General features: G+C 39.0%; 1 protein-coding gene across 7 annotated transcripts in view; it reads left to right on the forward strand.

Moving 5' to 3' along the window:
* MRTFB (myocardin related transcription factor B) overlaps positions 1-19,430 on the forward strand; it is a 201,446-nt gene that overhangs the window by 135,156 nt on the left and 46,860 nt on the right. For 6 of the 7 annotated variants that reach the window (XM_060124736.1, XM_060124739.1, XM_060124742.1 and 3 more), the window contains 4 exons: positions 11,484-11,549; positions 13,622-13,677; positions 14,814-14,889; positions 18,473-18,634. In XM_060124736.1, coding sequence (XP_059980719.1) covers positions 11,484-11,549; positions 13,622-13,677; positions 14,814-14,889; positions 18,473-18,634 — 360 coding nt within the window. Of the gene's footprint in view, positions 1-11,483; positions 11,550-13,621; positions 13,678-14,813; positions 14,890-15,968; positions 16,295-18,472; positions 18,635-19,430 lie in introns of those variants that run through there. The other variant, XM_060124741.1, reaches the window with a different exon arrangement.

The raw sequence follows: 19,430 nt of genomic DNA on the forward strand, positions 1-19,430 counted from the left end.
CTGCAATGATTATTTCAAATCTCCTTCACTAGCCTCAAAACTGACGTTTCCTTCATTCATCTCACTTTGAACAGATGACCTTTCTTCCTCCTTCTCTGAGAAAATAAAAGCCATCATCTGGGAACTCTCTGGACGTCCCAGACCACATCTATAAACCTATCTGCAGCTGTATCCAATCCTCATTGCCTTCCTGTCATGATAGAGGAAGTGTCTCTTAACAAGGTTGTTCTTGTTTGCTCTGAATCCCCTCCCCTTCAAGGGATCTGCTACCTCTTATTCTCTCCTTTATTCTCATTCATATTCATTCATTCCCATTCTCTCCCTCCTCTCCCCTCCCCTTTTCTCTCTCGCTCTTCATTGCTTGTAAACCTGTTCAAGTATGTTCCAACCTGAAGTTCCACACCCCTCAAGCTTTCGCCTCTCTCCTACCTTCCTGGGCAACATCTTTTTTTTTTTTTTTTTGCGGTACGCAGGCCTCTCACTGTTGCGGCCTCTCCCGTTGCGGAGCACAGGCTCCGGACGCGCAGGCTCAGCGGCCATGGCTCAGGGGCCCAGCCGCTCCACAGCATGTGGGATCTTCCCGGACCAGGGCACGAACCCGTGTCCCCTGCATCGGCAGGTGGACTCTCAACCACTGCGCCACCAGGGAAGCCCCCTGGGCAACATCTTGAAAGCATTGTTTCCATTACTATCATTCTTACTCTTACCCCTCCCTAACCTCTTCCAGCCTGGTTTCCATCCATCACTCCAAAAAGCAGCTCCTTCATGTATTACAACAGCAGCATCGGACCCAGTTGGTCGTGACCCCTTTCTAGAAACACTTTTATACACACTCTCCAGGTTCCTCCTCCTCCTTAGGCAGCTTCCTCTCACTTCCTTTTTTGGACCTTCATCCCCTATCTGACCTATAAAAATGGGCTTTTAATTGTTGGATTTCCTAGGAACTTGGTCCTGTGCTTCTTGCTGTTGCCTCCTCTTTCTATATTCTCTACCTTGGCAAACTCCCATAGCTTCAAGTACTACATAAGTGACAACTTCCAAATTTTAGCCTCCTGCCAAGAGCTACCTTCTGAAATCTGGACCCATAGAGCCAGTTGTCGCTCTAACATCTCAGCTTCTAATTCAGACATGTCCAAGACTGAACTCCCTAAATGGCCATGATGTATTCTTTATTGAGTCAGTGGCCCACCCACGTGCTTAAGCCAGAAACCCAGGCATCATCTTTATCTTTTTTCCTTCAAACACAACGTCCAGTCCCTCAGCACATAGCGTTGATTTTGTTCTAAGTATTTCTCAAATCTGTCTGTTACATCTCTCAGCTGTGTTGGAATTGAAGAAAAAAGAATGAGAAGTCTTAGGCTTATTAGGTTTCTGTCCTGGAACATGAGAAGAATTCTACCAAATTTATAAATAAATATGTGGTTTACAAGAGAAAGCTTAACCTGAGCTTATGACAACCACTGTAAATATCTCTGCATTCAGTCAAAAACCCAGCCCCATCACTCTCACTAATTCTTTTGATATCTATTGGTCCCTTACTGCTTAATAGTTATTTCAAATTTTACTGTTACTTTGGCATAATATTGCTGATAGGCTTAGGTAAGAGTAAGTGATCTTTGTTTCTGAATTTTAAATTACCTTAAAGCATGATGATGTATATTATGGGGAAGGGATGAGCAAAAAGGTCCTCTCTCTTGCCTTGTAAGTGGGGATATAGATTGGTACAACTATTTGGATTGCAAAGTGTCCCTATCAAAATTTTCAGTGTGTGTGTATATATATGTGTGTGTATATATATATATCTTTAAGTGTTTATACATACACACAAACATACACACACACGATGACACAAAATGAAGATAATCACTGCAGCATTGTTAATAATAACAATAATAGCAGGAAATCTAGAAACTTAAATGTATATGATTGACACATCCATATGTTAGATACAGCCACTAAGATAACCAGAAAGAAGAATGAGCTGGATTTCATGGGTGGTTTTTTTTTTAAGCAGATTATCGAACTGTGTGAATGGTATGATGCCTCCGCGTGTATTTCCTTTGCATGTTTTATACTTAACATTGCCAGAATATTCACGAAACATTCTCTAGAGCCATAGAAGTTTAATAGTGGTTACCTTTATGGAGGAGGACTGGAGGTCTCTGGTGGGATGGACTGACTTTCACTTTTTTTTTAATTGAAGTATAGTTGATTTGCAATGTTGTGTTAGTTTCAGATGTATAGCAAAGTGATTCAGTCATATATTTTTTCAGATTATTTTCCATTATAGGTTATTATAAGCTACTAAATATAGTTTCCTGTGCTATACAGTAAATACTGTTGCTTATCTATTTTTTATAGTAGTTTGTATCTGTTAATCCTGTATATACCACATCTTCTTAAATCAGTCGTCTTGATTGTCACTTGGGTTATTTCCGTATCTTGGCTTTGGGGTGCGTGTATCTTTTTGGAATAGTGTTTTCATTTTTTCCAGATACATATGCAGGAGTGGAATTGCTGAATCACATGGTTACTCTGTTTTTAGTTTTTTTAAGGAACCTCCATAATGTTTTCCATAGCAACTGTACCAATTTACATTCCTACCAACATTGTATAAGGGTTCTCTTCTCTCCATACCCTCTCCAACATTTATTATTTGTAGACTTGTTGTTGTTGTTATTGACTACGACGTGCAGCTTGTGGAATCTTAGTTCCCTAAGATTGAACCCTCAGCAGTGAAAGCACAGAGTCCTAACTACTGGACCACCAGGGAATTCCCTGTAGACTTTTTGATGATAGCCATTCTGACCAGTGTGAGGTCATTGTGGTTTTAATTTGCATTTCTCTAATAATTAGCGATGTTGAACATCTTTTCATGTGCCTGTTGTCTATCTGTATGTCTTCTTTGGAGAAATGTCTATTTAGGCCTTCTGCCCATTTTCTGATTGGGTTGTTTGATTTTTTTGATATTGAGTTTTATGAGCTGTTTGTATATTATGGATATAGCTGGTCGCATCATTTGCAAATATTTTCTCCCATTCCGTAGGTTGTGTTTTCATTGTGTTGATCGTTCCTTTGCTGTGCACAAGCTTTTAAGTTTGATTAGGTCCCATGTGTTTATTTTTGCTTTTGTTTCTTTTGCCTAGGGAGACTGATCTAAGAAAATATCTTTCACCTTTGTTGTTGTTGTTGTTGTTGTTGTTGTTTTTGGCATTGCGCGGGCCCCTCACTGCTGTGGTCCCTCCCGTTGCGGAGCACGGGCTCCGGACGCGCAGGCTCAGTGGCCATGGCTCACGGGCCCAGCCACTCCGCGGCATGTGGGATCTTCCCGGACCGGGGCACGAACCCGTGTCCCCTGCATCGGCAGGCGGACTCTCAACCACTGTGCCACCAGGGAAGCCCTCACCTTTTTTTTAATGTCCTTTTTTATGTGCATGTGTCACTTTTATTTTAACAAATAAATAGAAAAAATTTTATAAAATGTGGATTTTTTTAAAAAAAACTTTTTTGTTTTTTTTTTGTCTGTGTTGGGTCTTTGTTGCTGCAAGCAGGCTTTCTTTAGTTGCACCAAGCCGGGACTACTCTTTGTTGCGGTGCGCGGGCTTCTCGCTGTGGTGGCTTCTCTTGTTACGGAGCACGGGCTCTAGACGTGCGGGCTTTAGTAGTTGTGGCACGTGGGCTCAGTAGTTGTGGTACACGGGCTTAGTTGCTCCATGGCATGTGGGATCTTCCCGCACCAGGGCTCGAACCCGTGTCCCCTGCCTTGGCAGGTGGATTCTTAACTGCTATGCCACCAAGGAAGCCCAAAACATGGATTTTTAAATATAGGTGTTAGTGGTACATACACTGTGTATTTCTGAATCCCAGGCTTAGAAGGAAAGCCTTCAGGATGTGACTGCTTACCCTGTGACTACAAAATACCCATTCACAGCAAAGAACTAAAAATATGGGAATCGTTTTATTTTTTTTTTAATTTTTTTATTTTTTTGCGGTACGCGGGCCTCTCACTGTCGCAGCCTCTCCCGTTGCGGAGCACAGGCTCCGGACGCACAGGCTCAGCGGCCATGGCTCACGGGCCCAGCCGCTCCGCGGCATGTGGGATCCTCCCGGACCGGGGCACGAACCCGCGTCCCCTGCATCGGCAGGCGGACTCTCAACCGCTGCGCCACCAGGGAAGCCCCGGGAAACTTTATGGAGTTAAATTTTTTTAATCCTGTTGATGATGGGGAGGCTCAGTATGTTTGATGGTAGGGGGCGTATGGGAAATCTCTGTACCTCCCGCTTGATTTGGTTGTAAACCTGAAACTGCTCTAAAAAAGTTTTATTTTTAATCCTTATGGTATTATGTTTGGAAAAAAAAGTGGTTATCTTCACCGATTATCTAAAGTAGTAGTAGTAACAATAATAATAACCACCACCAGCTTTTTTTTTTTTTTTGCGGTATGCGGGCCTCTCACTGTCGAGGCCTCTCCCGTTGCGGAGCACAGGCTTCGGACTCGCAGGCTCAGCGGCCATGGCTCACGGGACCAGCCGCTCCGCAGCATGTGGGATCTTCCTGGACTGGGGCACGAACCCGTGTCCCCTGCATCGGCAGGAGGACCCCCAACCACTGCGCCACCAGGGAAGCCCAGCTTTTTAAACATTTTCTTCTGAGGAACAGAAAAAGCAGTCCATCAGTCTTTTGCTCTTTTGATACAGATTTTTTCAAGATGTCATTTGCCCCTAGCTGATTGAACAAATGCAGTTGTAAACTTTCCTGCTGAACCAGCTGCTTGATAGAACACTGAAATCAGGTTTGAATGGGGCCCCCAAATGTAACTGTTCTAAGGTATTACTTAGGGGCCAGTTAATCCCTCCTGTATCTAAGTTCAAAAGATAATATGAAGATGTTGGCTTTTCTAAATTGTCTTGTTTTTATAGGACCAGGCCCTTAAATTATCACTCTTTAAACAATGCATAATAAATTTTTGCCAAAGTACAACTACTTCATTCTCTTAACTACTCAAACATCTTTAAACAAATTTTTAAAAACTGAAACCAGGGTCTGTTTTTTGCCTAATATTATCTTCAGAGTCAATACATAGTCAATTCTAGAGTATTTTTCAGTTTCCCATCTTTGCTTTTGCCACTGGTTTACCCAGCCTTTACTTGACTGGCTCAGGGTTTTGGGGTGTTTTTTCCTCCCCTCATGATTCTGCAGTTTATTCTGTCCAGTGTCCTGTAATTAAATAATATACATTGGATCTTCTCTTTGACTTGCAGGCAGCTGCTAATCCCCACCCCCACGCTCCGTCCCCACTCATCCCACCCTCCTTCATACCCCATAACTGAAACTAGCTATTTATAAAGAATTTCTTAAGACCATGGCTGCCTGCCATACTGCTTCCCAGAAAGTGTCATTTCTGCCTTGTTTTTGTTATATACGTTCCTCAGATGTCCCCTTGCAAATCCCCTGGCCCAAAACTGTGCTTTGTTTTGGCTTGTTCAACTCATGCCAAATTGCTATATGTTATTAAAATGCTGCATAATGTGGGTTTTTTCCTTTAGAGTAAAAAGGCACTTTATGTCATATTATGGAAACATTTCAAACATTCTACTTATAGAAACAAAAGAGAAAAGACATATCTTGGTTCAAAAAGCAGCTAAAAATTTTGAAGGGGTGTAAATATTATGTGAAAGACATTATTCTATTTTGAGGTTGTTTTTTTTTCAATATTGGAAACTAATCCTAAAATTTTGCTCTAAAAGCACTTTAATCCACTTAAGAATCAGGGGAAAGGAACTAAGAGATGATACTTTTTGCGCGCGCGCGTGTGTGTGTGTGTGTGTGTGGTACGCGGGCCTCTCACTGTTGTGGCCTCTCCCATTGTGGAGCACAGGCTCCGGACGCTCAGGCCCAGCGGCCATGGCTCACGGGCCCAGCCACTCCACAGCATGTGGGATCTTCCCGGACTGGGGCACGAATCTGTGTCCCCTGCATCGGCAGGCAGACTCTCAACCACTGCACCACCAGGGAAGCCCAGAGATGATACTTTTTAATTCTAAACTATTTCTGATGATGAATAAGAATGACATTTCCTCTTTGCCATTAGATGAGCTACCTTTCATTTTTCAGAATGGTGGTTAAAATTACGTTTTTACTTTTCTTGTATTAAAAAAAGAGCAAGTTGAAAACATTTATGTTGACAGAATATTGTTTTTGTCTTTTGTAACAAGACATAACACTTAAGTAGAATTTTCCAAATTATATGCATTTTTCTTTTTGTTGAAATGTAATCAGAAACCATGAATGTTAGCCCTAAGAAATAATAACACACATCATCTTGGAAAAATTCAAAAATTAATTAAAATTTTTTCTCTAAATGCAACAGATGTAAAGTAGTCTGTATCCATGTTTTCACACGTCTACTATAATTTCAAAGATGATGGTTTGCATACAAATTGGTCTCTTTACTTTATGGCCATGCCTTATATGGACCATGTAGGGAATCCTCCTTTTAGGAATTAAGGAAATAACTAAAAATAAGGAATAAGCTTTATACACAAAAAACCCACCGTAGCATTAGTTACAGTAGTTGTAAAAATTGGAAACAACCTAAGTGATAAATAATAGGAGTATATTTAGTAAACTATGCATGTCCACCCAACGGAGTATTTTATGTAGCCATTGAAATAACAAGAACATTTATCATTGTACAGTGTGATCATAGTATGTAGAAGCAGAGAATCAAAAATTATGCTTAGCTGGGCTTCCCTGGTGGTGCAGTTGTTGAGAATCTGCCTGCTAATGCAGGGGACACGGGTTCGAGCCCTGGTCTGGGAGGATCCCACATGCCGCGGAGCAATTAGGCCCGTGAGCCACAACTACTGAGCCTGCGCGTCTGGAGCCTGTGCGCCACAACAAGAGAGGCTGCGATAGTGAGAGGCCCGCGCGCCGCGATGAACAAAGACCCAACACAGCAAAAATAAATAAATTAATTAATAAACTCCTACCCCCAACATCTTCTTTAAAAAAAAAAAATTATGCTTAGCTAAGAGACAGAGGAATACACCAGTATGGTAACAGTAGTTGTATATCTCTCTGGTTGATGATATTATTGGTGATTTTCTTTTTTGGTTTCTTCTTCCTCCTTTTTAAAATTTCCTTATTTTCTGTAATGAACATATATCACTCTTTTAATAGGTAAAGAGATTTATTTTCTTTTTAATAAAAAATAAAACCCTTGGACTCAGGCTAGTTAAGAAAGATGTGACACAAAGGGTAAGCAAATGGCTCTGTAACCTCATCTCCTTCTGTTAATGGAGGTCCTTTGTGTACCTCTTGTGAGTTTTGTCATCGGGAAACACAGAGCTGTTATAGAGTTCTCAGCCTGTGGTAACGGTTTTTGCACAGAGAATACAGTGCTAGCTGTATAGTGAGATACGCTGTTAACACCTGTGTGCCACCCCCCCACACACACACACACCTTTTTGAGAAAGTGAAACAGGTTTAACCCCACCCATTTTAAACGTAAGAACTTCTTAGGTCCATGTATCAGATTATTTTCATTTCTACATGTTTCAAAGATAAAGACATTCTTTGAAAATGTTCAAATGTGAGCAGTCGTAACATGAATTCTATTTCAGCGCCATTATTACTGTGTCCTTTGTTTTCTGAAAGGATGTAGTAGTGGCTCACTCACTGAGTGTTTTGAACTCTTTTTTTTTTCCTTCCAGAATTCTGTAGATTTACATGTTTCCTTTTCTGGTATGTAATTATTTGTAAGATGGCCATGGAGTTGCTGAATTTTAGTCAGTTTCCTAATGTGTTGGAAGCTATGATGTCAGCCCAGTAGCACAATTTATCAATTCAGCAAGGCACCGGGGGCGAATGCTCTCAGGTCTGTTTTCAGACACAAGGCCATTGCCCCGAGGTTGGCTTCTTGGGCAGCCATACACCACCCCCCCCGCTGCTGCCACAGGAAAGCAGTGCTGGACCAGCGTCTGGTCTTCTGTTTGTGGCTACAGGAGTGCAGTCTCGTGAACGTGTGCAGAGTATGTCAGGTTTCCAGGGATCAGCCAGCCTACCGGGTTATCCATTGGTCTTAAGAACTGCAACTGTGCAACAGGCCCAGTAGCATTCAGTGATCTGGGCCGTCCTGCCCTCCACACAGACGTGAGTTTGGAGGCTGCAAAGGGAGGAAGAAGGTCTCCAAGGTTAACTTGATAAAGCATCTTTAGATGCTCACATGCCCACAATGGTGAACGCCTCTATGATCGTTAAGAGTCAGGCCCTCTCTATTCAGGGTCTCTTCCCCCTTCACGGTCTGGATAAGCTCTGCCCACGTCTGGGCAGCTCTAGCTTTCTAGTGTTGCAGGACAGTTCAGCTGTCTACATCATTCAAGCCTTGTTCTTCCTGGCCTGGGTGGTCTGCCTTTAAGGGACAGGTATTGTTTGTCATTTATTGTGTTAACTTTCTTTTTTTCCACTCATTTGATGAGTGGAAAAGAGTAAAAGGAAGTTTGCTATTGTCCAAAATTATGAGCCTGTACCTATCTGATAGGTACTTTTTATAATCATTAGTACTCAGAAGAGCCTCCATCCGGTTGCGAGTGATTGGTTGTATTTGATATGAACGAATACTGTAATTGTGTTTTAACAGTGACCAAAAGTGGCAATGTACCCAAGTCTATCGATAGGGCATAGTGCCTTATATTCAACATAATGTGTCCCGTGCTGCCCACCTTTTGGTACAGATGAAAACTGAATCAAGCTGGGTAATCTGCAGTCTTAACAACATGGCTGGTTATTGCCTCCTCTTCCATTCATGTTCTTCCTAATGTCTTTGCCTAAAAACAGACCTTCTATTCACAGCTGCTGCTGTTCTTTCCCATGCATGCGCCCTGCAGTCACTAACAGACGCCTGATAAATAGGCTCTTAATGAATGAACATGCCTGGGGAAGGCTGCCTGCCACACCTGCTTTGAGTAATATTTGTAGTGTGAGGGTATTGCTACTTGGGAAAATTAATAGGTAATGAGAGCATTGATCGGGAAGATTATTCTCCTACCTTCGAGCAGTATGAAATAAATAGGATTGATTGTTTTGTCGTGAAGAAAAATGGATGGAAAACACAATGGTTTTGTTTTATTTTAACAACTGGTGGTTGGTGACATGCATTCATTTGGCGTATTACCCTCATGGCAACAGATACCTTCGCACAACAGCATGAAAATGCAATTTCTGGTGAAAGATAATACAGCTGACAGGACTGCTGTGAAGGCGCATGAGGGCAGCTGACCAGCATACAGTCAGGAGATGCTTCAAGACTAACAAGCTGTTGTCACCATGTTGTTGCGAATGTATCTCTCATTCCAAGATGCCATTCGCCTAGAAATATGTATTGTGTTTGACACATTTGTCTCACTAGTATGGTGCTTTGTTTGTCTTAAACCAAAAAAGAGGCTGATGATATTTTCATTACCCTTTCTATTTTACTCCTTTCTTTGAAGACTCCTGTGGGAGAAAGGAAAAATACTACTGCTAGAGATTCTGCAACAGACGTGGACCACCGTGTTCCAGAAGTGTCAGCCTTTGAACTAGAGATTGTTCTGACCCTTTTCTCCTCTCAGTATTCCTTTTCTTGGTATTCTGCCTCTCGAATATGACCACCTTGATTTCAGACAAGAATTAACTTCGGCATTCATAGAAGAATGTCGGAGTATGCAGGCATTTGGGTGCTATCAGATCCACGGGTCATCTCCTTGGTTATTTTTGTTCCTAGTAAAGTACAGTGGGAACATACTATTCTCAATAAACTATAAGTTATCAGGGAAAAGATCTTTGTGTTAGAGCATAATTGATTCAGAGAACCACAAAACATTTTAATGTGAGAAACGTGCATATATTTTTTTGACTCTAAGTTTTTCTTTTGCTGTGTGTAATAGAATCTTATGTCAATTGCTTCAGTTCTAAATGGGATGTCAGTGAAGCTTTGTGGCCCCCAAAAGAAGCATATAAAAATTTTTTTCAGTATTAAGTAAAGGATAACATTCATATCTAGCAATGAATATGAAAATATATTTAAAATATATCTAAGATTGGGCTCTGCTCTGCAGTCAGCACAAGGGCAAGCAAAAAGCAAAGGATATGAGGGCCACAGGCCCTGCATCTTCAGGTCTTGGGGTTAACTGCAAGTAGGAGCCGTTATGTGCCTTGCATTTGAGCCTGGTCCAAGCCAGCCTCATCACGCCCTTGCTAAAAAATTGTCTTCCTTCCCTACCATTTAAGAAATACACATAGCTAATTTTTTTTTTTCATATTGACAACCCTTAGGCGGACCCTTAATAATCCTAACCTTGGTTTTCATCCATGGTTTGAAAGAAAAATTAAAAATGGAAACTTAAAATTGAACGTAAGGCAAACCAAGGAAAATATTTTTCAAAGTTACTTCATATATTACTCTTTTTTGAAATCAGCTCACTTTCCAGACAAAAACATAGAGATGCTATGAAAGGAATCTGCTTGAGAAATCTAGGGGAAAAAATATATTTTATTAAATTTGGCAAGCGGGATTTCCACATTTTGTGATGTATACCTTGTTTTCTACAAGTTTAATGATTTATTTACTCTTTTAATTAAAATAATTAGGTACCAATTGATTTGTGGCTTTCTTAGAACTTCTGGAGTGAGATGCAGTGTTATGTTTTGCAAAGATTATTAAACTTCAAAGTCTTAATTCAGAAATTTTCCTTTGCGTAATTAGTAATATCTCATAGGTCTAATTTTTATTATGAAGTTGGCCTTCATTAAAGCTATTTAAAATTTTTTCCAGGGGCTTCCCTGGTGGCGCAGTGGTTGAGAGTCCGCCTGCCGATGCAGGGGACGCGGGTTCGTGCCCCGGTCCGGGAAGATCCCACATGCCGCGGAGCGGCTGGGCCCGTGAGCCATGGCCGCTGAGCCTGCGTGTCCGGAGCCTATGCTCCGCAACGCGAGAGGCCACAGCAGTGGGAGGCCCGCGTGCCGCAAAAACCAAACAAAAAAAAATTTTCCAGATGGAGTGAGTTCCTCCAAATACATTAATCTTTCCTTAAAATACATTTTTGCTATTAACTTGTTTTTTAAAAAAAACTAAGGAATGTCAAGGTATCTCACATTTCTATTTTTTATTAATAAGAATATATAAGCCGACTATTTTTGTTTATTTGCTGAGTACGATGTGATTGTATTTAAACAACAAAGACATAGCTTTAATCATCAACTTAAGATTATTAACTGACTAAACAAAAGATAAGCTGAGAGAACTTCAGAGTTCACCCAAAAGGCAGAAGTCACAAACTGATTTTTTTTTTTTTGGACAGGTTGAATGGTACCAGGTAGTATCCTTATTCAATTATGAAATATAAGCTTTTTAAGTAAGCTAATTGTATCTCTTCTGGAACTTTGTAAGTTGGACCCTACAGTTTGCCTGTTAACTCCAATGGTGATTATTTCCTTTTCACAGTGCTCCAGCTGAGGCTGCAACAAAGGAGGACGAGAGAACAACTAGTGGACCAGGGCATCATGCCACGTAAGATTGAAGTGTCACTGTCATTTCTAATGTGATGTAACAACATGGGCATGTCTAAGAAGAAGCTGTTCCACACTCTACTTTCAGTGGTATCCATTTAATCCACATACAATTTATAAGGAAAAACCAGGCATCAGCATTGCTAACCTAACAGAATCATTTAAAATACATTTTGGAAACCAGATGCAACTTAAAAGATAGACACAAATTTTATATTATCAAAGAATACCTTTAAAGCTCTGTAATTAGGCTAACATCAGTTCTTACTTCAAACTTCAGCATTACTTTTAGCTTTAAAATAACTGAAATAATCACTCTAGATAATGAATCCAATGATACTTGCAAAAGTAACATGATAAGTTAATTCAAAACCTGGTTCTACTTTAATTCAAATTAATTCTCTTTGATGCTATAGTATAGTCTATATAATTATGTATCTCAATTACAGGACTAATAAGCATTCTATTTATAATTAATAAAATCTTTCTTGCCCAAGTACAGATATTTTCCCAAGTAGCTCTAGGCTTCATTCCTTCATTTTTGAGAGTCTATTAATTTTAGAATATTTGTCCAAGTTGTCTTCTTTACCTTTAATCACCAAATTTGGAGGTGATTTTATATTTTAGAGGAGAAGAGTGGTGGTTTTGTATAGGCTGTTAGCATTATTTTGGGATTTTTGTCTAAAAATTGATTTCTCTAAGAAGTAACTTATTTGGCTTAAAAAACTAGAAAGAAATTACAAAACGTACTTACGCTTCCCAGTCTTCACAGTCACTGCTATTGCCTTTTTTTGGTTTGTGATATGGAGATGTTTTTCCCTGTGAACACTTTTTTTTCTGAACTACTATTAATTGAGTATCTACATATTTTAAATCTAGCATTGTGATAAAACCAGTTATCAGAAGCTGGTTTGATAATCTGCCAGATTTCTCCACCACTGCATTCCTGATATGAGTCAATCAAACAGGATCAAAGTGCGGTGCTTTAAATACCACTGTGAAGCCAGCTGTAGTCTGCTTTTAGGAGCTGGTCCCTGGCCAAACCTGTTTGGCTGGGCTTCTGTGAGTCTTTGCAATGCTTTAAGTACCAGAATTGAAAAAAATGTTACCAAGAGCTGATGGGCCAATACTGGGAGGTGATAGCCCAGGTTAAGCCTAGTCCTGCATTCCATCCACATTCTCTGACTGCCCATAGTGATAAGTGCAGGGTGTAATCAGACAGCAGTGGACATACACACAGAAGATTTTGCAAAGATAATTGATAGAAATTCTGTAGTATGTGATGTTTTAATAAACACTGCCTCTCTCTCTCTCTGGGACTTTGGAATAATGTACTAGAAGTTAACATATTAAGGAATCACTGTGTCTTTAGAGTGAGTTGCATTGTGGTATGGTAGAAAGAGCATGAACCTGCCAAATTCAGAATTCTAGATGTAAATCCCGCTTTGACCACCATCTAGCTGTATAACTTCAAGAATTCATTTAACCTCTTTGAGCCTTTCATCTGTGCTGGGGCTAATACCTATGGCACAAGGCTGTTGTGATGATGAGCAGCAATATAATTGTGATGGGCCACAGAGCAAGGCGCTAAGTGTGTTGTGGGTTCTCAGTAGGTGGTAACTCTGCTCTCTTAGACATGAACTGCAGAGTGTCCTCAAGTTCAAGGCTAGATCACTCCAACGTTAAATGCCCTAAGGACTTGTGGGCTTTTCCCAGTAACTTGTAGGGCCATAAGAGCAAAGACCTGTTAAGGAACCATCAAACAGTTCCCTTGGTAATGGTAATTTGCCCCAACTATGGGCTGGAACTAGTCTGACCTGATATATGCATTGCCATTATGTATACAACTCTGTTGTGAATGTTAACTTGTTTTATTTGTAAAACACATAATTTTAATTCTGAAACATTTAAGGTTTCAATTTTGCAGATCTCCTAAAGGAGCTAGGAAATAAATGGAACTGTAGAGGCACACTAATCAGATTAAGAGAAAACATCACCATGATACGCTGTAACATTTGACTGAAGTATTAACTCCTCTATTTATACCATGGAAATGATTTCTTTTTCTCACAGCCCTGAAGAGCCCAGCGGCATTCCACGAGCAGATAAAAAGCTTGGAACGAGCCAGAGTAAGGAATTTCAGTTTAAAATATTCTGCTTCTCTGTTTTGTATTAAAGTACCTGTGGACAAGTAACAGTCTTACTCCTACGTATATCAATAGAGAAAATATAGTGTATTTTCAGGATAACATGGCATATAGAGTAATATATCCTGGGGTAGTTTTATCTTGGAGGTTTATAGAAAATACAGGACATTCAAATTTTGTTCTTTTAAAACTAGTAAACTAGTGTTGTACATAGGACAAATCACACTTTTTTCTTACTTTTGGAGCATAACAACAGTTTTTAGAATAATGATGGAGTAATTCTGCCATTTGTTACCTCTGCAGACAGATAGCCCAAGTGATGTACTGACACCGGATCCTTCCTTCGTTTCCCTCCTGGGTCTATGTTAGCAGTACATTTGACCAAGGGTGGGAGAATTTGGCTGAATGAGGAATATTGCCATATTCAGCTCTGTTTTATTCTTTGAAATGACTCCATCATAGTTGCACACTAAATTGGTGTTCATTATTTTTCTTTAAAAGTGCCATTATTCTTTTTGTTTTAGAGGAAACTTCTATCATGCAATATGAAAATAAGCATGTTCCAGAAATTCCTTAAGAATTTTCCCAGGATGCAATAATGATCTCTTAGAGTCTTAGAAAATACAAAACCCATTTTAAAGCCTTATTGTTTAGAATTGAGTACAGTTCTGAATAAGAAAGTATGATTAAAGATAGGAATTCATCACAGAAAATACATTAGGATTTTTAGGAAATGTGTTATCTTAGATGGATATTTACTTGACCTGAAGTGTAGATTTTATTGATTTTAGATATTTAAATGTTCAAATCCTCTGTTCAAAAGTCATCTTCAAAATTATGAGCCTTTGCCTTTTCCAAGTTTTAAAATAAAAGTTTATAAAGTGCTTACTTTATACCAGCATACACTTCAAATCCCTGTACAACTTTGAAGGCTGCAATTTAAATCATGTATTGGATAATAGTTTTTCAAAGTACTAATTTCTACTCTTCCTCTCAAAATCATGATCAAAAGAGTATACAATTTATTTAAATAGAGTACCTTGAGAAAAAAATGTAAAACTACAATAAATCATAAACAATTTATGATAAGAATTTTTCTCTCTCTCTCTTTTTTAAAGACCGAAAACTTTTTGAAGCACAAGATTCGGAGCCGACCAGATCGTTCTGAACTTGTCAGGATGCACATTTTAGAAGGTAAAAATTCTATTTCTGCTGCTTTTGCTACATTTTCTCAAGAAAAGAAGTGAGAATTCCACCATTTGTTTATTCCCATTTTAATAACTTTTTACCCCACAGGCTGACATCCTCCAAACTGGATAGCAACATGAAGACCCAAAGCTAAAAATGTTATGTTAGATACATGGGGAAGGTTTGATTCTCCAAATAGCCAATTGATGGACTGACTCTTGCCCGCCAGCTGGGGGTGCTATAGGTATCTCTACCATACTGTTCTGGAAAAACATTTTCGGTCCAGAGGATTTCTTCATCAGTGAGGGATGTGCGCCTGCTCATTAAGTCATAAAGGGTATGACAGCCACAAGTCTAACGCTCGATTTTCAACGACTTGGACCCTGTTAGGTCTACCTGGGTCAAGGCCCATACCTGACATTTTCTCTTCGTTGCTACTTAACCCACAACAATCCAGCTCGATCTGACCATTATCACAAACTAGCTCCACCTGACCCACCAGATTTTCTCGATGACTGAGTCTCATCTCTTAGGAAGCTAGTAAGGACAGTTCCACTCCATCTTTGGTGAGACATGTGGCTCAGGCCGTGATGTTTTTCTCTCTAAAAACAGAACATTCTCGAAATCTGGTATCTCCACCATTAAATTCCTGAGTTACATTTTCTTTCATTGTTTTGCTTTACTGACTAATTTGTGGACTAAGGAGCTTTGACCCTGTGATAGTCTTGAGAGTGTTAAACCCTGAGCAGAAACAGAAACTTCTCAAACATTTAGAGACCGTTATTAGGTAGGAGGAAGATTAGATTTGTGTTCTCTGGCCTAATGATAGAGTTAGTATTAGAATTAGGTTGATATGACAGAGTATTAGATTATAGCTCAGCATAAAGGTCAGTCAGATATGTCCAAAATAAAATCTTCAAGAAGTGATACGGTTGCCATTATTAGAGCTGTTAGTACACTGGCCTGCAAGCTAGACACCAGAGACCCAAGTGAGCCAGATGGATGCCCACCTTCATGGAGCTTACATTCTAGTGGCACAGACAGATAATACATAGGCAAAACAAATAAATTACAGATTGTGAAAAGTGCTCTATAGGGAATAAACAGGCTGCTGTGATAGGGAATAAACACAGGCTGAAACCACATTAAGGATGTTGTAAAGAAGTTCCAGCTATCAAGTTGGCCTCTATAACCCCAAGTAGTGTCTCTTCTAATCCAAATAATCTATGATTATGTAACCATCTTCATGTCTGGGATGGGAGGTGAGAGGTCTGTTCCTGTCTCTACTTTGGGTTGTGAACGTCTCAGAAGTCTGCTGGACTAAAAAAGCTTTTCCAGAACTCCAGTGGTAGGGTAGGAGCAGCTACCAGCTGTCAGGGATAAGTGAATCTTCAGAGAAGCAAATTTGCTGGTAAGTAACTTGGTAAATGGCTCCTTCTGTGCCTCAAAATATCTTGACCTATAAGGAACATTTTTGTAGGAATGATGCTGTCTGTTTCAACTTGCCTTCTAACTGTAACAGGCTTTATTAATATAATTAAAACTAAGGCAAATACATTTAACTATCAAAAGGAATCATATCTGCTTTTTCCAAAAAGAGACTACTCAGCATTTAAAAACCTAACTATGTATATGAATGAACCATAAGTGATGTTTTTAGGCCATCTCTTCTAAAGTAGAGACTTTTGAAGTAAGAAAGAATGTCACATCTATAATTTCAAAAATACCTTAAAACCACCCCCAACTTATTATAACATTATCCCAATTTTGATTGAATTGGATGTTTGGCAGGCAAAAGTCTAAATTATTTCCTGAAGTTCAGCAGCCGAAAGCCAGCCTCGGCCTCATGGAGATGATGAAGCAATCAGACCAGGAACAGAAGCATACCAAAATGCCAGCCTCTAATTATTTACTTTTGGGATATTTTCTTCCCAAACATTCCTGATATCACTTGGATAATGTCAGTGGAAGAGAGGAAAAGGCAGAAGACTCTCCTGCCTAGATCTTAACAAAAGCTTTTAAACATCAACCTAAAAGTGGTTTGCACGATCTGCTTCCCCCCACCTATCATCTTCCTGTGTGGCTAGAAGGGTTCTGTCTAATAAGATTGGGGCCAGAGTTGTTTATACAGGAAAATTATAAAAATGAGATGGGCATACGTGTTATTTTAACTTATAGAAACATGAATTTATTTGCCAGTATTCCAACTTAGGGGTAGGACCTTCACGTGCAGGGAAGGCTTTAACGAATGGAGCTCACATCTTTCTTGTATAAAGCATAGCCATTGTACATCATCTACAATTTCCATTCATGGTGGAACAAAACTCAAAGACACTTGAAAAGCAATCTGAGTTTAAAAATCCTAGATTTTATCATTTTTCCCCAAATCTTTTACCGTTGTTAGTTGCCCTAAGTAATGCGACAGTGATTTTTTTTTTAATGGCTTACCTTTATCAAGTCATTCCAAAGCATTTAACTCAGGTTTCCAAGAAATAATCATTTTATTTTTGAAGTTTATGATTTCCCCATAACATCTGGTTAAATTATGTATTGACAATAGCAGTCACACTAGTGATGAGCTATTTTGTAGACAAACAAGATTGATACTTGGTAAGCACATAACTTAACCAGTAGAAAGACAAGTGATCAGCTGTGCTGGAGGGTAGTTTATTGGCCCTTGGGGTGTCAGTGCTCTTTGGGCCTCAGCCAGGCCATCTAAGCTACAGAATGAAGAACATCAGATAATCCTGACGTTACTTACAGGGAATTTCATTAAAAGACCTTATACTGAATAATTTAAGGGGCAAACGACTTTCAACTCGGTATTGGGTTAACCCCTCATCATTATGTTTAATCAGTCATAAACATTATTTAGAACAATGTAATAAAATAATGAGAGTTACCAGAAACACAAGTAATTGACAGAATTATGCAAATGAATGAGTTATGATATAGTATCACACCTGTTATACAACTTTATGCATATGTGGGTAGATGAGTTGATGCTTCTATATGACTATTAATTACTATGTAATTGAATGTCGCAAGGTTATGTATTCAGAATAAACCCAAATTCTTAATTATGATGAAGGACTCTGAGATGCACATGGATTGATCGAAGGATGTGATTTGTAGCTCTTCCCACTGACTCCTGCAGAGAAGCTTATATCCTGAGATAACAGTTTCTCCCCTTCTACGAATTGACTTTCCAATGAAGCCAAATCTAAAACTGCGAACTTCTTGAGCCATGAACCACATCTCTCTTGTTCATCCTCTGTATCCCCAATGCCTAATAAATATGAATTTGACTCTCCTACCGTAAATGAGCAATAGCAGGACCCCATTTTTGGCTTGAGTTCATATTAATTTGAGTCTGAGGACATCCATACTGTATAGACGGTATAAAGCTATCTAGGACTAAAAATGTAAATTGTATACAGGAGCATTCTTAAACAGTCATTGTCTCTCCATAAATATGTTAGGAACACGTAAGTCTGTTTATACCAGTTTAAATTAGTTGGCCTGAAATAACATTATGGAATAGAAATAGTAATTCAAGTAATGGTTAAAACTGTGTTTCCTGTTTTAGAAACATTTGCAGAGCCATCCCTGCAGGCTACTCAGATGAAGTTGAAAAGAGCTCGACTAGCTGATGATCTGAATGAAAAGATTGCTCAAAGACCTGGTCCTATGGAGCTGGTAGAGAAAAACATCCTTCCTGTAGACTCCAGTGTTAAGGAAGCAATTATAGGCAAGACTCTAAAATTTTACTGTTTTCTGGGAGAAAAAGAAACTTGGAAGTTTTAAATAAGAAAAATCAGTTTTAAATAAGAAAAATTTAATTTAAAAAGCCAGCACTAATCATGACTATTGTTTTCTGGGTAAATTAGAAATTGATTAACATTTGCACTGATTCCCATTATTACTGTTAGTGTTATTATATTATGTATTACAAGACAAGCATCTCTTACCACAGAGATTCCTCTTGTTACATCTGAGGTTTAAGTCTGTCTTTTTTTTTTTAAATTAGGGTATAGTTGCTTTACAATGTTTAAGTCTTTAAGTTCTGATTTTGTTACCATGTTTTCTAAGTTAAACTTATTGTATTATGTTTAGTTTCTGTTGTTTTAAGATTTTTACAGATTTTTCATTATTTTAGTTCAGTTTACTTCTAGGAAAGGTAAAAATAGTTTGTTCGGTCTTAGTTCAGCAAGGTGAATAGCAGATGCGTATAGAAGTATTCATTAAGAATGGTAGAATCTGCCCGTTTTATCCCAGTCTTACCATACTTAGTTACTAATGTTTACCATTTTTTTCTGGCATAAACTTCAGAAAAAAATTGTTTTCCAGAATAATGCCACTTTTTCAGCAAGCAATTTTGAAAAGTTAATATCCTGCTTAAAAAACTATTATAGTTTCCATTAATCATGGGGACTTCATATTTTGCATTAGTATGAATTTAAATCTTAGGTAGTCTGTAGTCAGTAATTCTAAGTAGTACAATTCACTATGATTGCATTCAATTCCGAAGAAATGGGCCCCAAAAG

Source organism: Lagenorhynchus albirostris, chromosome 15, assembly GCF_949774975.1.
Source record: "Lagenorhynchus albirostris chromosome 15, mLagAlb1.1, whole genome shotgun sequence".
Classification (NCBI taxonomy): domain Eukaryota; kingdom Metazoa; phylum Chordata; class Mammalia; order Artiodactyla; family Delphinidae; genus Lagenorhynchus; species Lagenorhynchus albirostris.